The 19,275-nt window shown below is 42.8% G+C and overlaps 1 protein-coding gene across 2 annotated transcripts in view; it reads right to left on the minus strand.

Moving 5' to 3' along the window:
* The window catches only part of RHEB (Ras homolog, mTORC1 binding), a 38,862-nt gene that overhangs the window by 19,431 nt on the left and 156 nt on the right, over positions 1–19,275 (minus strand). For both annotated transcript variants that reach the window (XM_083855414.1, XM_083855413.1), the window contains exon 2: positions 1,177–1,248. In XM_083855414.1, the coding sequence (XP_083711540.1) occupies positions 1,177–1,248 (72 nt within the window). The remainder of the gene's footprint in view (positions 1–1,176; positions 1,249–19,275) is intronic.

Raw genomic sequence — 19,275 nt, forward strand, 5'->3', positions numbered from 1 at the left:
AGTACTAATGATATCTGTATAACAGCTAACATTCAAACCAAGGGCCTGATTATCTACTCTGACTTGCTAAAGCAAATTTAGAGTTTCTCAAAAAGTAGTATTTGAATTTTAGTTCTAAGCAATAAAATAATCTCAAGTAAAATATCCTGATAGATACTGATTTGTAATTATATACCACACACACACACTTTTTTTTTTCCAAAAAAACCTTGCTCTGCTGATTGCTTCGTTCAAACTGCCAGAGTATTATACAGGCTTAACATCCTACTGCAGAAGTTCAAAACACTAAAAATGTGTGCTACAGCACTGCATTTCACAAGTCATTTAAATACAAGAACCCCACAGCTACAATCACAAAACCACTTTTATTTGCCACATGACTAAAGCAAGCCAACATGATCAAGTTACTCAGCCCAGTACTGCAGTTGTTCAAGTACTTTATGGCCACTGCTAGCTCAGAAAGAGGTGCCTGGATTGTAGTGAATGCCAGGTAACCTCTGAAATGACTTTTTGTTCTTGGCAGCATTTTTAGCATTGGTGTCTTTACTCACCAGCTGCGCCAGCTACTCACAAAGGTACAAAAAGTATTTTTAAAGAAACTGCTAAGATAAAAAAAACCCAACAAATATCCAGTATTTGCACCAAGCTGATTGTGCACCAGCTTTGTTATCCAGGTGCTGGAAAGGAGTAATTACAAGACTACCATGTTATCATTGCCACACAGTCTATCTTCTAAGGTAGTGGTTTAATCCTGATGGGTATTGCTGGCTTTCTCTTCATCTGGATACACTGATCCTATGTGAGACTCTGGAATACTTTTATTTGGTGACACATTTTTATATAATGTGATGTAAGGAATTTAAAGTGCCCAAGTACATTAGGGGAAGCAGATGCTCAACAACACACATAAAATACAAGGAAGTGCATTTTAGCCAGATTCATTAGATGTCCCTTCATTTAGTGTTAAAAGTTCAGCTGTTTGGAGAAATATGCACACAGTGATTCCCATGCTGCAACAATGTAGCATTGGCTTAAAAGAATAATAAAACTTCTGTGGTAATTAATGGACTTTATTGTTAATACGTAAATACTCACATAAGTTATATGTATAACCCCGATGGCTTCTGATACAAGTTAGTTTGGTACAGAAGAGGACCTTGGCAGTTATTTACTTACTGTTCTCTATGGTTGGATCATATGAATCAACAAACTGTCCTTCCACAAACTGGATCGTCAGTGAAGATTTTCCTGCAAAGCAAAGGAAAGAAAAATCTGGAATAAAACAAAGTCTTCAGGTTGTTATCACTTCATTACTTACTAGCAGATACACCAATTTTCTATCTACCCAATATGAGCTCTCTGTGGTTCATTTAAACTATCTATACATGACAACTGACCTATTTTTTATTTAAGTGCCTATTTCTAGTAACTGGGTCTCCTGAACATATAAAAAGCAATGCAAAAGCTACTTGGCATGTGTTCTGCTTTTGTCTTAACAGGGCATAATTTAAATGACTCCTCCAGTTTGAAACAAATCTAAAAGCAGCAGTGCACAATCCTCATAGAACTAAATTTAACAAACTGATATACTTGGAACGTTTTTCTGTCAAGAAGCAAGTAAAATTCAAAATAATTTTCAGTAACCACAGAGAAAACTTGGACAGAATTAGCCAAATTTGGTTTTACTAGGAGACTGGACAGATTTCCCATGACAAAAGGATGATCTCAAAATTCTTGGGACCAATACACTCTCCTATTAATCCTCCTACTGCCACACCACAACAGGCCAGTGGATGCTGTATTTTAAGCAGTGACTGATATGGCATAATTGGATTTTTCTTTAAAGCAATTTAACTGCTACTTTAGCAGATAACATTCCCCATTTCACTTAAAGAGTAATGCAAAGCACTGAACTTAGTAACAGACTGAGAAAACGAGAACTCGCTTAGTCTTGAAAGATTTCACAAGATGATGAATCACATACATTGACCATAAAAAGCACCTTTAAAGCTCTGCAACTGAAGACTTCTCAAAACATTACTGAAGCCTTAACACAATTTCCATTACAGCACATCATCTACATTTGGGAATCTCCTGGATCCTATTACATTCTGTTTACTGGACAAATACCCTCTTACAAAGATTGCCAAGTGCATTAGCTGCTCTTGGACACGAGCACATTCTTCATGCTCCTTTATACTCTTTTCATCGTCAAGAACACGAACAAAATACAACCTCAAGTTAAAATTTTGACTCAGTAGAAACCTGTCAATGACCTCTTAAGTAACCAACATTGTGGTGGAAATATACAGTATCGTTGTTTTCAAGAATAAATTGCTTTGGGTAAAAACTGCCCTCTTCCAGTACTCAGAAAATGTTCTTTCCTGAGCAACCCTTCAGGAGATATAAAAAAACCAGTCTTCCATTTCATTCTTTGCCATGCTTACCCCTTTGCTGTCTCCTATCAATCATGACAGTTTATTCAAGAAACAATGCTAAATAAAAAAATTCCAAACCTCACAAAGACCAACCACCACCAAGATTTTATCAAGTTGCTTTTTCTAAAATCAAGTTCTTAAGATACCATTTTCTGGTCTTATCTAACACCACAAGGGAAGGTGTCATGCTCACAGTGCATGAGTTGACAGAGGACATTTCACTTTAAACTGCTGCTCCAGCAAGGAACACACACTGCACCCGCAAATCATCCGAATAAAGTCAGATTAAGGATTGAAACTGTGCCTCCCAGGAACTTTCTGAAACTGTGTATTTTGGACACCACTTAGAAAGTGAGCAAACTTTCAAGCTATTTCTCCTTTAGCTATAAACTTATGAAGTTGCTACCCAGAGTTCATGCTCCCAGATTCTTTGCCAATACCAGCACATTAAGCACTCCATTGGAAAAAAAAAGTTAACTATCCCTATATTAGGCTGTTAGATCTTCAAGATAAGAGAGCCAAGTTCAGTAAAGATCATCACTGAACTTTTTCTCCTCCTAAGAAGGATTCTGAACTAACTGAAAGACTTGACTGCTGCCGTCTGTCTGCGCAAAGCCTGGAAACTGAATAGCAAAAACAAGTCAGAGCCAACAGAAAATGCTGCATTTCGCACCCAGCTGTATTAATTACTGGTTTCCTTCTAACAGTGAAAGAGGAGGAAACAGACAAAACCAGTGTTCCAACAATCTCCTCCTAAATTCCTCCAAGCTTTATAACAAGCCTTCCAGTAATGATTGTGTTCGTGATCACGACAGGAAGCCTGCTTTCTTCCATAAGGCACAGGGAAACTCCCCAGTCTGGGATTCAGCACCCACCCCCTCGGGGTAAGTGCAGGCCACTGCATCCCACTAAACCAAGGCTTCCATGCCATGGATATGAGAAATCCAAGCCCTGAGTCATTAACACCCCGCCGCCCATGGATCTCAGCCCATGAGCAAGCAGCAGGCAGAACCCTGTGACCAACAGCTTGGCTTGAACTTTGTCCCACAGGGTTCTATTCCAGGCCTTTGACCTATGCTCATGGACAGAGCGGAAAATCAAGTTGACAATTTAGCTCCTATCTGCTCTTGTCCCAGAAAGATCAGGCGAGGCTTCCAGCAAGGATTGCAACACTAACACAACGTCCGTGAGGCCAAGGGACCGCACGCAACCGCACCTGCCCATGTGCCAACTCCATCTAGAGCACAGCAGGGAGGACACGGCTGTCTGGGTGTGCAGGCACATTTCAAACCCAACTGCACTAGAGAGTCTGACACCAGCAGCAGAGGCCTGATTAGCTGATTACTCAAGGGTGCACACCTCAAAGAGACTCAGCTCTAATGTGCACTCCTTTGGAAAGCAGCCACACATTTTTGCAGTTTGCTAAGCTTCTCCTTGTAGCATCCTTCGTGCCGGTAAGTTCAATATATTCACTGTATTCGAGTTTTAGGAAAACAAACATCCACCGAGGCCAAAAAGAGAAGTGATACAAGCTGAAGCAAGGTGGGAAGCTGGGTGCACAGCTCTGCTACAGTAACTCAAAGCACCAGATACTCCATGGCAGAGTTGTAAGCAAAATTCTCCAAGTTTACTGACTCTCCCTCTCCCTGAAGGAATGGGGCAGAAGGAAGGAGCTGCAAGAAATGGGTTTAATGAGTGTTTAGAATACAAGTCCCAGGTGGCTGAAAACTCAGCTCAAGTTGTTCAGAAGTACCCAAAGTATATTTGCATACACAATTCATTATTTATGGTATTATGTGAGAGTGGTAAAGAAAAGAGTTTTCCACTGTCAAAACAGAAAAGGAGCAGATTTTCAGACAGAAAGCCAGTTCAAAAACTAAAGCTGTTATGTTTCTGTTCATGCACTAGACCACTTCCACCATAAAGCAGAACATCCCATAAACACTCTGACTAGTGCAATCATAGCACATCAGTTTCAAATGCCATTGCAATTGTCAAGGCAAAACAATTGCCAAATTGTGTTTTACTCATCCTTTTACTACTTGGACAAGAGCTGTGGTATTTATAATCTAGCCTTAAAATTCAAGCTTTACAGCATTAGGCAGTTTACCAAGCAGATGAGTAAGGGAGCCTGGGTGGGCTCGGGGACAGCTGGCCTCCCCAAAGAGGTCATGCCCCTCCTCTGTGCACCACACCTGCCTGCTGTCCCCATCTCACATCCTCTTCTTGCAACAGGCAGGGGGGAAAGCCCAAATTAAACTCTCATCAGCAGCCAACTTCTCCCCAAACCCAGGAGACAAAAATGATGCAAGCAGGCAGGGAGCAAGTCAAACAACAGCTCCACAAGCAGGGCATTGTGCAAGCAGGGCTGCACAGCTGCCCTCGGACGTGGCACAGCCACGGGCAGCACAGTGCGGCTTATCTCAACAGGAAGGGTTTCTCAATCCTTCAAACTGCCCACACGAGCCATCAGTAAACAGTTTGTCCTGCTCAAGAACAGCTACTGAAGAGCTGCAGTTCTGTTGGCACTGTAGATGTAAAGTTTCTTTAAGCCTTCTTTTGCTATTAAAATGCACAATTATGTAGTTTGCATAATCATTAAACATTTAACATGCTGGCAGCATCTCATCTACTTCTACCACAAGCCTTAAAGCACCTTACCTAAGCTAGACTCTAGACTAACTTACTAACTAACTAGACTTACCTAGTTAGTCTCCTTAGACCCTCCTTAGAGTACCCAGTCTTGCCTACAGAACAGACTACTTCAGGCTTTGTCACAAAAAGCATTCAACAAATTTCATAATGAAATGCTGTCAGTCACATCAGATTAGGTAAATCTGGCTGCACACTCAACTTACTACACTGCACAGAGATGGAAGTTTTCATACCAAAAGATACACTTGATTTAACTTGAATGTTGGGATCTTTATCTTCTTAATTCACAATACCAAGGCACACAAAATGGAGACAGTGGCATTTCCATAGTGCAGATTATCTATTCATCCACAGAGCGGGACTGAACGACTTCCTGGAGCCGATGGAGGTTGACTGGGTAGCAAAGAGGATTACAGCATCCCTCTTCGACAAAGATCTTCTCACAAGATCACAGACTATCTCAGAACCCATCACTAGCTCATCATTCATCTCAGGCCACATAGTTAGCAACTTTGTACGGTTAATTAAGATACCCCCCCAGGTACTAATTATGCCTGTGTAGTTGCTGTTTTGCTGATCACTGCTTTGTATTTGGTGAATTAGTCTAATGACTATAAAAATTATACATCTGGGTCAATAAAGAATTCTGTTTCTAAATCTCTGGAGACAGCAATACAATGAGCAGTTTGTGTTTTACTCAGATGCAACTTAATTCTACTATTAGACTCTTAATCGTGAGGAATTCTATAAACATCTACATTGAGATGTAGTTTTTTATATTTTTGTAGTGATTCCCTCATGACATCAGCATTATGGTAACAGGATTAATTTTTTTTTTTCTGATGCATAGAGACAAAACTCTTCCTCAATTCCTGCACTTGGTCACGATATTCGTGCTTGATTTGCAACACAGAGTGGTGGCACTCCTCTCTCAACATGTTTCTCTGAGCTTTCTGAAGGACTAAAGGTTGTAATTCTGTAAGAGTGAAAGTCGAAGGACCTCAATGACATCTTTTGGTAACAAGATAAGGAGCCTCAAACACTGCAGAACCCTTTATGACAAACCAAAGACCAGATCAGCTTTTCAGAACAGAAGTTCTTTAACTTCTTTGGCACTCTATCTCATTGCTACAACTGTTCCCTGCCTTTTCCTGTTTTATTTCTTTTTATTAGCATATAAGGAAATACGTTTGAAGTCTAAGGCAAGGTTTTGTAGCAAGAACTATTTCTGCTGTAAAAGAGGAGCTCCTCATGATGGTCCGTAACATCCAAGAGCATGAGCCTGCTGGGAGATGCTTGTTTCCCTTCCATCTGCATTGCACAATCTTCTTGAGGTTTATCAAAGGTATTCCTCTGCAAGCCAGAGGAAATCTGAGTGCAGACATTTAGAAACAAAGCCACATGGCTTCCTTTATTTTCTTCAGATTTCAAAGCAATCAGTCACACTCACAGGAGTACTTGCAGGCCCTTGCTAGGTCGGCAGCAATGAGCCTTCTGAACACAAGCCAAGAGTCCTAATGCTATCTAGATCATATTTCCTGTAAAGAAAGCAAGAAGAGAGCATGTGCTTTATTCCCTGATATATTAGCAGCAGGCTTGTTCCATCTTAGAGCAGTGCTCATCCCTCAATGCTCACTTAAACTGTGTTGCAATGTATTACATGTCCAAGCAAGTATGTAGAGAAAAATTCCATTGCATTCCTGCAATAGCTTATACTTCCAGGCAGTCCATTTTGTCCCCAATAAAGTCAGTAACTACAGCAAACGACTGTCAAAAAGAAACTTTGAGTTATTTTAGCACACAGTCCAGTTACCTCTGCTTGTTACCCTTGCTTGAAAATCAGAGGGCTGCAGCTTTCCTACTATTACCCTTTTAACAAGTTAATTTTAATTCCATGCATTTACTGTCAGTTGTCAAAGATGGGAAAAGCTGTTACAAAGCTTAATAAAACAAAACAAAACAAAAAAGAAACCAAACCCCTCTGTGGCATACACCTCATACCTCACCTGCCCATGGAATGCATCCATACCTGGCTGCACCCAAGATGCTTTAAATAAGTCAGGAGAATGCCATCCTGGTGTTCCCTAGCTGCAAAGGAAATTCAGACATTCATACTCCAGACAGTCAACCTGTATTTTCTCAGATAAATACCATCCTCTGGATTCCCTTCAGACTTCCTGCAGAAACTGTGCATCCCTGCAGCACCTTCCCACAGCACAAGGCCTAAAATATTTCAGGCAGCAGCAGGAATTCAATGACAGTGGTAGGTGGGTGGTGAGCAACTGAGTTGTGCATCACTTGTATATTCTTTCACCATTACTATCATTTACCTTTCCTTTCCCGTCCTATTAAACTGTCTTTATCCCAATTCCATTTTATCTTTTTCCCTGTGTCCCCCATCCCACGCTGGGGAAGGAATGAATGGCTGTAGGTGGTGTTCAGCTGCCCAACGGGTTAAACCATAACAACGTCCAAAGGGAAGTTTATTAAAGATCAGCCCCCAACAATCCAGTTTATGACAGGCCTAAAGGTAAAGAGCCTGAAATTTGTACTTCCTGACTTCCTACCCAAAGGGGCAAAATTCAACTTCTGGGTAGAATTCAAGGCCTTTCTCCCTATACACAAACTTCAAGCAGCTCGTCAGGTATTTGAATAAACTTGATCTTTCCTTCAATCATCGGGTACGTACAACATGAAATGAAATGTCTTTGAAAGATCCTTTTAGGAACTGCCATTGTTTCATCATTATATCAGTTTTAAATGCTATGTCATTAGAAATAACACATCTCTCTTGTTTTAATGCATCCTATGCATTCCCCTTTTCTATTGTCAAGGTTTTAGGTTCCACACAAGGGATCAAATTCTCAAATTTCTGTCACTTCTTTCTTGCAGCTAAAGATTTCTGGGATGTACAACCTAAATTGCCTTTCTTTCATCAAGCGGATTGTTCCAGCTGCAGTCACAGCACCAGTTCTCCACCCTCTGCACAGGCACTGCCTATTAAACTTTCAAGTTCCATTAGGAAACAGGATAAACTCTTCCTTCCACGAATCTCACCTGCATTTTCAGACCAGTAAGAAAGAGAAGCCTTATCAAGATGAAAGACGTCAGTTTCAATGACACGCAGGTCTTCCTTAAAAACGACCTTGAGGACTGAAGCCATAGGATTCCCAGTTGCCAACACTGTGGCCACCACACATCGATCACTGCTTACAGCCACCACCAAGCAGAGGGCCAAGTCTCTGAAAATGTCACAAAACCTTTTCTGACATCATTTAAAAACATAAGTCTAGGAACATGACCCTGAGCATATTGCAACACCAAGTAATACCAAAAGCAGCTGAAAGGGCTGAGGAACAGACAATCTTGGCAGTACTACTGAAATGCCTATGACCAGAGGGCTTCAGGATCTTCTTGGAATTACAAGAACAATAGTAAGGGATGTGTTTCTCTTTTCTTTGTAGGATGGCAGAAGGAAACTACTGACAAAATCCTGACAGGACAGTAATGGTAATATTCCCTCTCTCGGTAACATCATCCAATCAAATCATGTGATGCACGTTCTGTAACTATTCCTAAGAAGTTTCAGCCTTACTCTGAAGGGAAGTCCACGGAGCTCTCCACCAACTGTAGCAAAAGCTAGAAGACACAATAGATTCGTGCCAACAAGGGCAGGCTACTTGCACAATTTATTACAAAAAAAAAAAATACATAAATCTAATGGCACATTAGCTACTAGAAGATCTTGGCAACAACACACAGCTCCACTCTGCAGCAGTGTATAATTGTGAGATGGTCACTCTATGTTTCAGGCTCTTTGTGTCACCACTGATGACAAGGTCTGACAGACTGACCAAGGTCTGACAAATCCAGTGCCAGCAATGCATGTGGCCAATAAACCCTGACACTCATGGAGAGCTGCTACCAGCACCCAACATCAGCACACAGCACCATTCACCTGCTATTCCTACACTGGGGGAAGTTCCCAAGGCTGCATGAAGCATCAGACACTGCAGTACCAGCCCTGACAACACCAAAATCTTGTAGCACAGAAAGGGAAGATGGTCTTTGGGGATACTGACAAAGTTGTGTTGACTCCTTGTTCCTCCTGCAGAGCAAAACATGGTCAACTCCATCTCATCTCTGTCCAAAACTGGTAGGCACTGAGAGTTTTGATTAATGTTCATATTGTTGACCCTTGGCCATTTCTCCTGTGCAAACCCAGTGGATCTATACACAACCACACCAACATAAAAACCAGTGTGTACCTGAACTGTTCCTTCCTCTACACAGCTCTCTCCCCCCCCACCAGATTCTGAACACTTTTTGTTGTTACTCTTATCTCTTCTCCATTTCAGCTCTAGACCTTCTCTGAATTAACTGCATCGGCACCTTCTATGTTACTTCTGCTGATCACAGGAAGCTCCTCCCCTCTATTTATCAGGGTTGAAGAAAGCCACAATCTGTTAAATGCCACCTTCACAGCCTTGCACTTTACCCGGCTGGAATTAGTCATCAACCCCTCCCCACCAACGCTGGCTGCAAGCTTCCTGCATTTACACACTCACCCATCGACCCAGGAGGAGCTGCTGAATACAGAGGACAATCCATCAACAGTAAGGAAGGTTTAAAGTAATAATATACCAAAATCTCTGCCTGACACACATGGGTAAAACAGGAGGGCAAATATAAGACTCCAGGGTAAGAATAACAACACACAGAACACCAGAAGAATCATTAGAGCCCCCAACCTTGGGAAATGTCAAGAGAATTTAAGCCAAAGATCTGTCAGATATGACATGAAACAGTTGATTTTGCCACAGGGCAGAGAAGATAATAAGATATAGCAAACAAGGGTTACCTATTCTATCAAATTCTTGCCTGCCATGACAGCCAGCTGGCTTTCTTACCTTCCTAACTAGTACATATCCATCTGTTGGCTCAAAAGGTACTTCAAATTAAGAGGTTTTGGATAAGAATCATAGTTCCCTATTCTCAGTTCTCATATTATGTAATATTAAAAGGTCACAATACAGAACTCTGACCTTTGCAGGGAAGAAGAAAAACAGAACAAATAATAATAAAAAAAACCCACCATAGCCATCCCACTCCCATCCTCCCTCAACCACCTGAAAGTATCCCAGGGGAATAAATGATGATGGCACCTGCAACTTGAAAATAAATTATTTTTCTTTCTTTCTTTTTTTTTTTTTTTTCCACAAGTCAAGCATCTTCCAGCCAGTCCAGCTCCAGCAGCTGAGGAAGCCCTTGCAAATACCAGCTGGATTCTTCACTTCCCAGTGCTCCACCAGCACAACCACACAGCTTGGACAAGCAGCTAAGTACTGAACTACGGCTTAAGACAATCCAAAGTCAGGTCAGGCTTCAGGAGACAGAGCAGAACATTCTATTTGTCACCACAGGTGTGCTGCACAGGTGTCTGTCTGCACATCAACCCATCAGTTCTGCAAGTTTCACATTCCCCTTCTGTCCTATCACCACTCTTGGGGATAAAAGTGCAGTTGCAGAAGGCAAGCAGAAAAAAGGTTTAGGTGACCTAAGACTCCTCTATACCCTGTAAAATGAACATGATTCTGAAACATTTGGACAACTCATTGTCCCTACCTTCACTGCTCAGAAAAACTTGCATTATCTTCCAACTGAACCATTTTTATATTTAAGTTTAGCAACCTCAAAAGGTTTTTATAAAGAGTTTTGATGTTTTTTCTCAAAAAATGAAGTTTGAAACAGCACAACCAACACCTTCCTTTAGAATTTATTCACTAGGGTCAAACCATACAAAAGAAGCAAACACCATTTCCAAGAAAGCAACAAAAAACAAGATACTTCAGCACACTTAGAAACATGGTGCTTGTTTATATGCACATTTCAAAGCAGAAACTTCCAGTTCTAATTAAAAAATGCTAATTTTGAAACAGATTTCAGAAGACTAAAAATTTGTTATTGATGGAATAACAAGCCTTGAAGCAAAATACACTTTACTGCATTAATGTCAAGTGCTTGATTGTTTTGACAGTTTGTAGGACAGATTTAATGGAGTTTTCCTACATATTATGCATCCCAGCTCTTTTGCATACAGCAAGAGTACCTTTAAAGGAGGTCATACATATTGAATGAAGTTTTGGCAATAAAATCTGACAAGTTGTTGAAGCTAGACAGATGTATCCCACTAACTCTGGAGACAATGTTGTCAAGAGACACTTTCATATCCTAATTTTGTATTACACTTGCACATGTTTACATCCACACACTGAGGACCACTTATACATTCCATCTTTTTCCAAATTAAAATTAATTTAACTCCACACCCCACAGAACACAAATAACTAGGTTTGGCACAAATGGTGTTCTGGTTCTGTGTAATCTAAAACACCCAAGAACACTGACAACCATCCCAGAAATACTGACTCCTCAATCTTTGAGATTTTAGTGTCATATTAAAAAAAGAGTGTTAAAAGAAGAATTCACTGTTTAAATCATAATCTAGCAGGGAATTGATTTCTGCAGCTGATACCTATTTAACATAGAAAGACTACAACTTTTCTGAACTAATCCTTTAAGTGTCACACAGGGTCTTTCATTCCTTAAAAGTCCTTCAGAAATCACGCACTTGGTCTTATGCCTCATAACCTTTGGTCATTACCCACAAACTCCTGATGATTCCACCCAAGTCAAACTGCTGTACACTTCCTCCTTGTGTTCCAGCCTCAAGTTCTCTAATTCACATAAGAAGCCCCATAAGAAATTCTAGAAGACTTCCCTTTTGCAGAAGCCCCCAAGGCTCAAGCTGGTCTTTTGCTTATGCTAACTTCATCTTGTGGAATATTGTGTTTGATAATCCAAAATCTGCATTTTTGGTATCTGTGTCATCTGTTTGTACCAATGCCTCATTGACCACTGTCTCATCCAGCATTCTTCATACAGCTACTCATAAAATCTACATGCCCAGCAATCAACGTGTGTATGGTAAACTGAGGAAGAACCAGAGCATTTCAACAATTAAGTAGCTGTGATTCACCTCTATGCTCCAAGTGCTGATAAACACAACCAAAGGAAGAGTCATCCAGACTGAGGAATCAACTGGCCTTTCCAAGAAACAGATACTTTGTAGGGTATCCTACCAAAGATAGAAGACCCTGCTGAAAAGCGACACAGTTTAGATTCGTTTCCACTGCCTTTCCACCTAGGAAGGAAATCAGTGATGTGAATGCCTTTCACTTCCTTGGTTGTTGCGAAGTGGGAGTCGGCCTCATCTCCCAAATAACAATCAAAAGAAAACAGATGTGCCAGGAGAGGTTTAGATTAGATGATAGGAAAAATTTCTTCCCAGAAAGTGTTGTCAAGCATTGGAACAGGCTGTCCAGGGAACCAGGTGAATCACCAGCCCTGGAGGTATTTAAAAGATGAGTGGATATGGTTTAGTGGTGGACCTGGCAGTGCTGGGTTAGGGTTGGATTCCATGTTCATAGAGGTCTTTTCCTGAAGCTTTGGCTTTGATCCATTGCAATATCTTTACCAGCACGTGTTTCCAGAAAATTCCAGACTATCACTTGAGCCATCAGCTGAATTTAAAAAGTCTTGGAACATGGTTTAGGTTTATCCCCGGTCAAACATTTTCTTTTCCTCAATTCCACATGAATTGATTAGATTTGACTACAGAAGGTTATTTAAACAAGAACCTTGAAAAACCCGATTTCTCCATGGTTCCCCAGCACACATCTCACCACCTGCACAAGGCCATCTTTTTCCATAAAGAGAACAAGTCCAGTTCAGAAGTTCCACTGCTGAAAGCTGACCAAAAGCCATCCATCCCTATCTCAGGTGGTGGAGTAAAGCACTTAGAGATGTGGTTCCATAACAAGCCTGACTGAAGGGAAGTCTGCACAGCCACAAAGAGCCTACACCACCCTCCCCCAAAAGCCTGTACTCCTGACCCCATTCCTCCTGTCAGGGCTGCACTTACTGAGCAGCTGAAGGATGCAAAAACTTTCCCTTTGGTTGCTTTACTTAGCAAAGAAATCAATTCCCTGAGCTGGTGGACAGCCTTCCATCACACCAGTGCCAGCACCTGGGTGGGGGGTAGCAAGGTCCAACTTCCAGCCACAGTGCAGGATTAGCTAAACTTGGGCCAAGAGGTGCCCCACCCTACAGAGTCATTTGCATCTGCCTTCATTACGCAGCAATTAAAAAAAAAGAAGTGGCTTCAATGTTTCTTGAGAAAAGCTGCACCCCAAAGTTTGTTTTGACACTTTGTTCAAAAATTGCCTCAGTTTACTTCCTTGTGACAAGTTAAATACAAGCAACTTTACCCCACAAAAAACCCAATCCAGCATCCACTGTACTTTGTATTACTCAGAAAGAAAAACACACAACAGATTCATACATTTAAGTTTACTGAAAGCATATTAACATGGACCTGTAACAGTCCCTATTATTATGCTTTTAGTAAACTTAATAATCTGAAATTGTGTTAAAAGGTCTGCCAGGCAACATAAAACATAGATTTTACTCACACTTCCCTTTTCCCCCATCCAATATACCCTCATTTACAGAAGAGCTGCCCTCAATGGGCAGGAACTACACTGGAACACCAATGCCCTGACGAGAATTGGGAGAGAGAAATTTTAAGGAACGACCATCCCCCAAACTCAAGAAGCAGATTTTCCTTTCTCGCATTACCAAATTCACAACAAATCTGCCATTCATTTCAAATATAGAGCTTGGAAAACTAAAGGGAACCTCTCAAATCCTTAAGGAGACCAATTCATGACTGACAAGGGCCGCTTCGTGTTTTTACGCACCGCGCTCCGTGTCTGCAGCTTCTGATTTTGGAAAATTTGAGATGACACCAGCCAATTGACTCATGCAGGATTCGCAGAGCTTGAGTGTATTATGAACATCCCACAGAGAAGCTGTTTCGATTTTGGATGGAATACACAATTAAGTTGAGCAGTTTTTAAAGCACGCCCTTGGATGTCACCTTCAGGAGAGCTACAGGAAGTTAATCATAATCGGCATTTATCACTTTTTAGCCTGCTCTTCCAATCCCGGCTGCGTGGCCACGCTGAGTTTCCGCAGCAGCCTGTACCGCAGAGGTGGCTGCCTCAGCCAGAACCTACACTTTAAGGCAGTGTAGTATATATAAATGAAGAGCTCCAACTTTATATAGCTAATAAATTACAGGATCTACATTTCATTTGGCTTTTCCTGTCGATGTTAACTTCGAGTTGTGTAATCAAACACCAAAACGCCCCCATACATACAAGCAAAACGTGCAAGTGTTACCATTGACAGATCTGAGTAGGCAATTTAAGAGTTAATCTTGGAGCAGTGTCCTCAAATAACCCTACAGTGGCTTGATATTACAGCTGAACATGCTGCCTCTAGTGCTTCCAGCTACTGCTATCAAATGCTCTGTAGCAACTTTCCCTGCTGCAGCCACTATCGCAGTCGCTAACACCGAAATGCAATTAAAGCTGGCATTTCCAGCCTCATCCCGATCCCCTGGGAGCTGCAACCTTTCCTCCTCGCAGCATTGCCGCACCCTGGCAGAGCCAACTGCGGCCCTGGCAAGGGAAGGGCTGTGGAAGTCATCTTGGCACTTTACAAGGGGCTCGGGAAAATGTTAACCTCCCGTATCAGCTGGCTCCCGAACCGCTCAATTTTCCTGTTAAATCTCAGGCTTTCCCGTGTTGCGGACACGGCCGATTGTGTAAACCAAATTACAGCACACGACAGCGGTAATTTCTCCATTCCTCCTCTGTTGACATTTACACGGGCAATTTATCGCCTGCTAAAATTACCACTTCCCCCGTCCAATCCCGGAGGGATCCCTGCTCGGGGCGGAACGCTGCTGTGCGAGCAGATGCCATCTTTCAGACACGAGCAGCAGAGCCTCAGCTCCATTTTACAGCGCCGACCTCCCAATATTCAAACAACTCGCCTTTTCGAACTACGCGTTGCCGTAACAATTATTGTTACTATCTGCAGGTCCGTACTGAAGGTACTGCTTTTTCTGTCTTTCTTGCTTTTCAGGCAAAGTGGAGGGGGTGAGGTATTTTTTTTAGCTTAATACAATCACCTGGAAGCCTTTCCATACAAATCTAACGCTGACAGATCATTTTGTTCCATCACAGGTTTTTTTGATACCTGCATGCCGCAGTCAGACCATGACTACTTTTGCCTGCAGCATGGTCTGCTCTACACCTACACACACAAAAGAAGTTGATTTATTTATCCAGGGAAAAAAATAGGTAAGTCCCCTACTATTAACTGGATTTTCCCCTCAGAGCCACAAACTGCCCAGGAGAGCATTTTCAGATGACCAGTCCAAATGTGTAAAATTCAGAAAGAGAATTCCTGTTTCTGCAAGTACAGCTGTAAAACCAGCAGCACAACTTATACAAACAGCAGAAAATAAATCGGGCTGAGACAGACCCACCACTGAAGCAGCTGAACCAAACAACACCTTCTTGTTTATCTAAAATCCATCCATTCAATATAATACAGAGAATCCCAGTAATAAGCTACTTTACAAGACGATCTAAGAAACCTCTTCTTTCACACAGGCATTTGTGGTCTGAATTTGCATATGTGTTCTATAAACAGAAAGAGAATGAAACTGAGCACAAAGCATTTTTGGCGACTCTACGCTGCTTTTTAGAGTGGCTGTTACTCTGAAAAGATTCAGGAAATCTTAGTCCTGCTTGGTTTACTTCCAAGCAAATCCATTATTTCCAATTATATTTGGGATATTAAATTATGAACGAAATACAAGTATGAAGATTCCTTTTAGTGAAGGCAGGAACTTTATAAAATTTTATGCTTCATCATGCATGAGACAGATTTTTTCCAGAATCAAATCTCAAGTAGCTGGTCCTCCCTGGTCACTTCCCAACTAACAGCAATGGAAGTCAAGTTCCTCTGCTGTGAAACTCAGATCTTGCTCATGATGAAATCCATCTGATTTCTACTCAGAACCTTGCTGAGACAAGCACACTTACATAATGGAATTTAACTTTCTTAGAGCAATTTAAGCCTGAGCAAAACCCAACAGAGACATTCTTGCGCGATTTTGTCTCACGTCGTGCCACGACCTGCACGTTATATCCGCAGATGATCAGTCTTCCTCACCAAAAAACAACTCCTGAAGCTCCTGGCAAATACTCTGCCTGCATCTCAGAAAGTATGACTGCCTGGGAATTCACGAGGCTTCCACTGTGATCTCTCCCATCAGCAAAGAAAGCCTTTCACATATGAAAGGCTTGATGGTGGTGTTGAAAGATAGAGGGAGTGTATTCAAACAAGCAGACTCCTGAATTTTCTATTCTGAGAACTATTATACCAGAATACCACTCCCAACCTCTAGTTTACCTGACAACAGCACTGGGATAAGATTAAAATTTAATGTGAGTAAAATAAACAAGGCCTTAGCACGAATTCAGTATAATTTTCAGACCCTGTTTCACAAATCCCCATGGAGGGCATCCCACCCTTCACTGTACACACTCATAACCTGGGAGACCCATGGTGTTGTTGGTCATCAGCTGTAGGGAAAAGCTCAGTGCTTGAAATGTATCATCGAAACCTGGTTATTTCAGCACCTCACTGAGGAAGACATGGGAAACAGAGTTCCCTGTTTTATGACAGCTTCATCTCAAACCCTGTAGTTACAGGGGGAGCACCCAATTTCTCAGAGCAGGTCACCTAAGCATTTAGACCAACCCATAAAACTGCAAGCATTTTACAACTCACCAGAGTTAGCCTATTTCCAGGGTCCAGATTAATGCTAATGGCAAAACAATGCCACTCCCTAATTACAAAAGGAAATGTAGAAAGCATTTCCTTCCAGTCCTTCAGATTCTGGAATTATTCCCCACTTTCATGAGTATTACCTCTATACAATGCAGCATTTCCTCCAAAAGAAACATACTTCCTCTTCTACCACCCAAACACTTGTCTTAAAATGAGATTATATCCTTTCTTACCCAGGGTTCAAGTGATATTCCTGCCATCATAATACAAAGCAAGACTTAATCAAAAGTTTTTCTGAAGCCAAACTCGGTTCCAATCCTCCTACACTTCAGGAGGTATATCTGGGGAAGTAGAGGACAGCGCAAATCTCACAGGTTAACCTTCCTGCTTTTCTAACAGCTTTACAAGATGAAATAAGACCTCAAAGGTAAAAGTTCAAGCATTAGAAATGGGCCAAAGTCTAGTCAAATTCTAGAAATTTAATGACAATTAAAGGAAAATTCCAGTAAACCAATGTTTTTTTCCCCCTCTTAATTCTGTGTTCATAAAACTTGTAGCTCTCCTAATAAAATTGGTCTTGTCCAATCAAGCCCAATTCCACACTAGTCCCAGAAAACTTTAGTTGAAGAAGTTCAGCAGTAGGTCTTAATTAGGTAACTTTTTGGCCATCCTTTCCATGAGTACTATTACTCACATCATCAACCAAACTAACAACATTATACTACTTCTCTATTTTTCCTCAACTGGTCCTACACCCTACTAATATCTGATTTTTTAACTGCTGCTTGCCAATGTCAACAGATGAAGGAGCAAAGCTCAACAGCACACACAATCTCCACCACAGACTTCCAAAGGACAGAATTTCAAGCATTCCCCCTTCCTACTTACACTGCCCATTTCTTTGCTCCCACCAGTGCTCAAAGAAGAAAGAAAACATAACATACGAGACAATGGACAGACTGCAACAAGTGATGTCACACAGACTGCAAACTGATCAATCTACTACTCACTGTTCTGTTTAAGGACTGGACAAATTCATCATCCTTTTAACACCAACCTGGCTGCAGCTATGCACAAAATGCAAGAAAAAGCTTCCCGCATTTAGCCTTTTTAAAAAAATATTTTTTAAAAAGCTTTTTTAAAGGGTTCTTTACGCTGTGTGCCATATAAGACAAATTACTGATATAGTCACTATTTTCAATGCAAAAACCCCTTTTACATCAGAGTAGTATCTCTCCGTAGTGTCTTTTTTTTCCCAACCACACGTTATCTTCCACATTGATCTATGCTTTTAAGTTTGATCGATTATCACAGGCTGCACTACAGCCTGTTCCCCTCTGCTTCCAAGAACCCGAATGCTGAAACATCTGAAACCGCTCTCCATCAAAGTCGGTGAGCGCAGGAGAAAAGGATCACACCTTTTGTAGGGAACAAAACCCTCCATCAGCTGCCACAGACTCGTGCTGGAGGCTTCCAGGAAGTTCGTCCCAGCGGATGAGCCCGGGCTGGATTGTCCCGGCAGGGCCGAGCTGGGACAGCCCGGAGCCGGCGCGGCCCCTCGGGAACAGCGGCTGCTGCTGCTGCTGAACCGGGGCAAAACCGGGCCGGACACGGGCAACAGACCACCCGGCCTCCCCAGCACTTCAAACCGGCTCTAAAGCACGGAATCACAGAAATGTGCTCTGAGGTCGACCCAGGATCCAACATCACCGTGTCAACCCCGGCATTGAGCGCCACGTCCAGTCTTTGCTTGAACAGCTTCAGGGACGGCGACTCCGCCACCTCCCTGCGCTGCCCATTCCAGGGTCTAATCGCTCTTTCTGAGAATAAATCCTCCCTGATGTCCAAGCTAAACCTCCCCTGGCGCAGTTTAAGACCACGTCCCCTTGTCCTACGCAGGCTGCCTGGGGGCAGAGCCCGGCCCGCACCCGGCCGGACCCTCCTGTCAGGGGCTTGTGGGGAGCGATGAGGCCCCTCCTGAGCCTCTTTTCCGCCGGGCCGAGCCCCCTCAGCCCCTCCTCACGGGACCCGCGCTCCAGACCCTTCCCCAGCTCCTTCTCCGGGCTCGCTCCATATGGATGGAGCCGGACCCCAGCACTCCTAAACCGGCGGGGCAGGAACCCTCTCCCCAACTCCCCCGACCCCGCTTTTCCCGGCTGCGTTCGGGGCGTGTGTGGGGGGGGTGAAACTTCCTATTAAGGGCACGGCGGCCGCGGGCCCGCAGCTCTGCGGCGCCGCCATGGCGGGGCCCTCCCTCGCTCCCTCCCTCGGGCCGCGGCTGCGCGCTCGGGGCGGCGGGAAGCGCCGCCGCTGCCTCCGCTGCACCTGCCGCCGCCGCCGCGGGGGAGGGCGATGCGGCGGCACCCGGGGCACCCCGCCCGCAGCCCCGCCGCGACACCCGCGCCGC

Source organism: Zosterops lateralis, assembly GCF_965231275.1.
Source record: "Zosterops lateralis genome assembly, chromosome: 1".
In the NCBI taxonomy this organism is placed as follows: domain Eukaryota; kingdom Metazoa; phylum Chordata; class Aves; order Passeriformes; family Zosteropidae; genus Zosterops; species Zosterops lateralis.